The sequence below is a fragment of the Arvicola amphibius genome, chromosome 17 (assembly GCF_903992535.2).
Source record: "Arvicola amphibius chromosome 17, mArvAmp1.2, whole genome shotgun sequence".
NCBI lineage: Eukaryota > Metazoa > Chordata > Mammalia > Rodentia > Cricetidae > Arvicola > Arvicola amphibius.
The window spans coordinates 30,802,981-30,805,208 of NC_052063.2; the positions used below are offsets into that span (position 1 = coordinate 30,802,981).

Below are 2,228 nucleotides of genomic sequence, written 5' to 3' on the forward strand. Positions count from 1 at the left end.
TGTTTTTTCAATTTAGTATATATTATAAATTTATTTTATGTAAATATATTTTTAAATAATTGTGTTTGTATATATTTCAGTAGGAATAAAGAGATTTGATGAAAATTTTATAGAAAGACTACTATTGATTCCGCTCATTGCATACAGCAATACCAATATTTAACTCTTCAATTCTTCTGTATTAAAATCATATTTTGATTTTTTTATCAATAGATTCTGTTAACAGTAAATCAGTATGAGAAACCACTCCATGATTACTGAGTTTGTGCTCTTGGGCATAACAGATGACCCAGATCTTCAGGCTGTAATTTTTTTCTTTTTATTCATTGCTTACATATTAAGTGTGTGTGGAAACCTATCCATCATCACCCTCACCTTTCTTGACTCTCGCCTAAAGACTCCTATGTATTTCTTCCTCCAGAATTTCTCATTCTTAGAAATTATGTTCACCAGTGTTTCTGTCCCTAGATTTCTGGGGTCAATAATTACAAAAGTTAAGACCATATCCTACAACAACTGTTTGGCTCAGTTATTTTTCTTCATCTCCATGGGAGTGTCTGAGTTCTTTCTTCTCACCGCTATGTCTTATGATCGCTATGTCGCCATCTGCAAGCCACTGCATTACACCGCCATCATGAGTCAGAAAGTCTGTGCCCTTCTTGTCCTCGCCTCGTGGCTGGGAGGGTTTCTGACCATCTTCCCGCCACTCATGCTGGTCCTCAAGTTAGATTTCTGTGCCTCAAACATCATCGACCACTTCTCCTGTGACTACTTCCCCATTTTACAACTCTCCTGCTCAGACACAAGGCTTTCAGAGGCACTTGGCCTCTATGTTGCCTCCTTCACATTGTTCTTCACACTGGCCCTGGTGATTCTGTCTTACATCTGCATCATCAGCACCATCCTGAGGTTCCCATCTGCCAGCCAGAGGAAAAAGGCTTTCTCCACCTGCTCCTCTCACATGATTGTCATCTCCATCTCGTATGGAAGCTGCATCTTCATGTACGTCAAACCTTCTGCCAATGAAAGGGCATCGCTGACCAAAGGGGTGGCTGTTCTCAACACTTCAATTGCTCCCATGTTGAACCCCTTTATTTACACGTTGAGAAATCAACAAGTCAAACAAGCCTTCAAGGATTTAGTTCATAAAGTAATACTTTATAGAAGCAAGTGATAGTACCTGTTAACAGACATAAATGTTGTAATGACATAAAGACAAAATGAACTGTATTATAATCTCTCATCCTGTTCCTTCCTGTGCTACTGAGTACATTGTTTTTCTTTACCATTAATCTGAATGTTGCTACAGGATGACTTATTTGACACATTTGTATGCTAATGTAACTGATCTTTTACAATCTGGTTTTTGTCCTCGTTTCTTGGTTTGCTTGACTGTAATGTTTGTCTGTAAGCCCAGATATTTTTTGTGAACTCAAATTGGCATTCAAACAGAAATTCAAACAGCATTTCAATATAGCAATAATGATATTTATTTTTTATCTCTGTTTAATCTTAAAAGCTAGTTAATGAACTGAAAATGTTAGGTTTTAAACAAGCATTTGCTATAAACCATTACAGTGATGGCTGCTACTATTTGCTCGTTTGCTATTAATAGGGATGTAATTGATGTACCTTTCTTTAATTTATTTCTATTCATACTAATATTAATGGTCACAATTGAACTCACCCCTCATTGTTGAAATAAATAAGACTAATATTTTTCTAGAAGAGGTTATGTAAATTAATTGCAGGAATAGTAAAGAGCAAATTCTAAAAACGATACATCTTCTGAACACTCAGTGGCCTCTCATGAGAAGACTCTGTCTCAAAATTATCTTATAGGATTGAGTTATAGACAGAAGAAAAACTTTACATTTTTCCATGAGGAAACTGAACAGAAGATTAAGTGGTTTAGATTAAAAATGATGTTTCTTGTCTGTGGCAATAGCATTCAGCTTTATCTTTTAAGGAAAAGCATGAAAACTTATTTTAAAAATAAGTTAATAAGTAAAACTATTAAAATGATTTTAACTGAGTACATTTTCATATTTGTAACATTATTTGTGTGTGTGTGATGTACTTGTATAGCTTGTGATAGATGCATTGGTTCGTGTCTGTGTATGTTTGTGTGTAGATACAGGTGCACACATGTCTTCCCTCTAGGTGTCAGTAGAAGGACAACCTCATCTGCCATTCTTCACTTTGTGCATTATCTAACAAAGGGCATC

The 2,228-nt window shown here is 35.6% G+C and overlaps 1 protein-coding gene across 1 annotated transcript; it reads left to right on the forward strand.

Moving 5' to 3' along the window:
• The first annotated feature begins 235 nt into the window (after nucleotides 1-235).
• Nucleotides 236-1,174, forward strand: LOC119803412 (olfactory receptor 6C3-like). The gene has a single exon (XM_038314708.1). It carries the CDS (start codon nucleotides 236-238, stop codon nucleotides 1,172-1,174), a length of 939 nt encoding a protein of 312 aa, XP_038170636.1.
• Nucleotides 1,175-2,228: the final 1,054 nt, after the last annotated feature.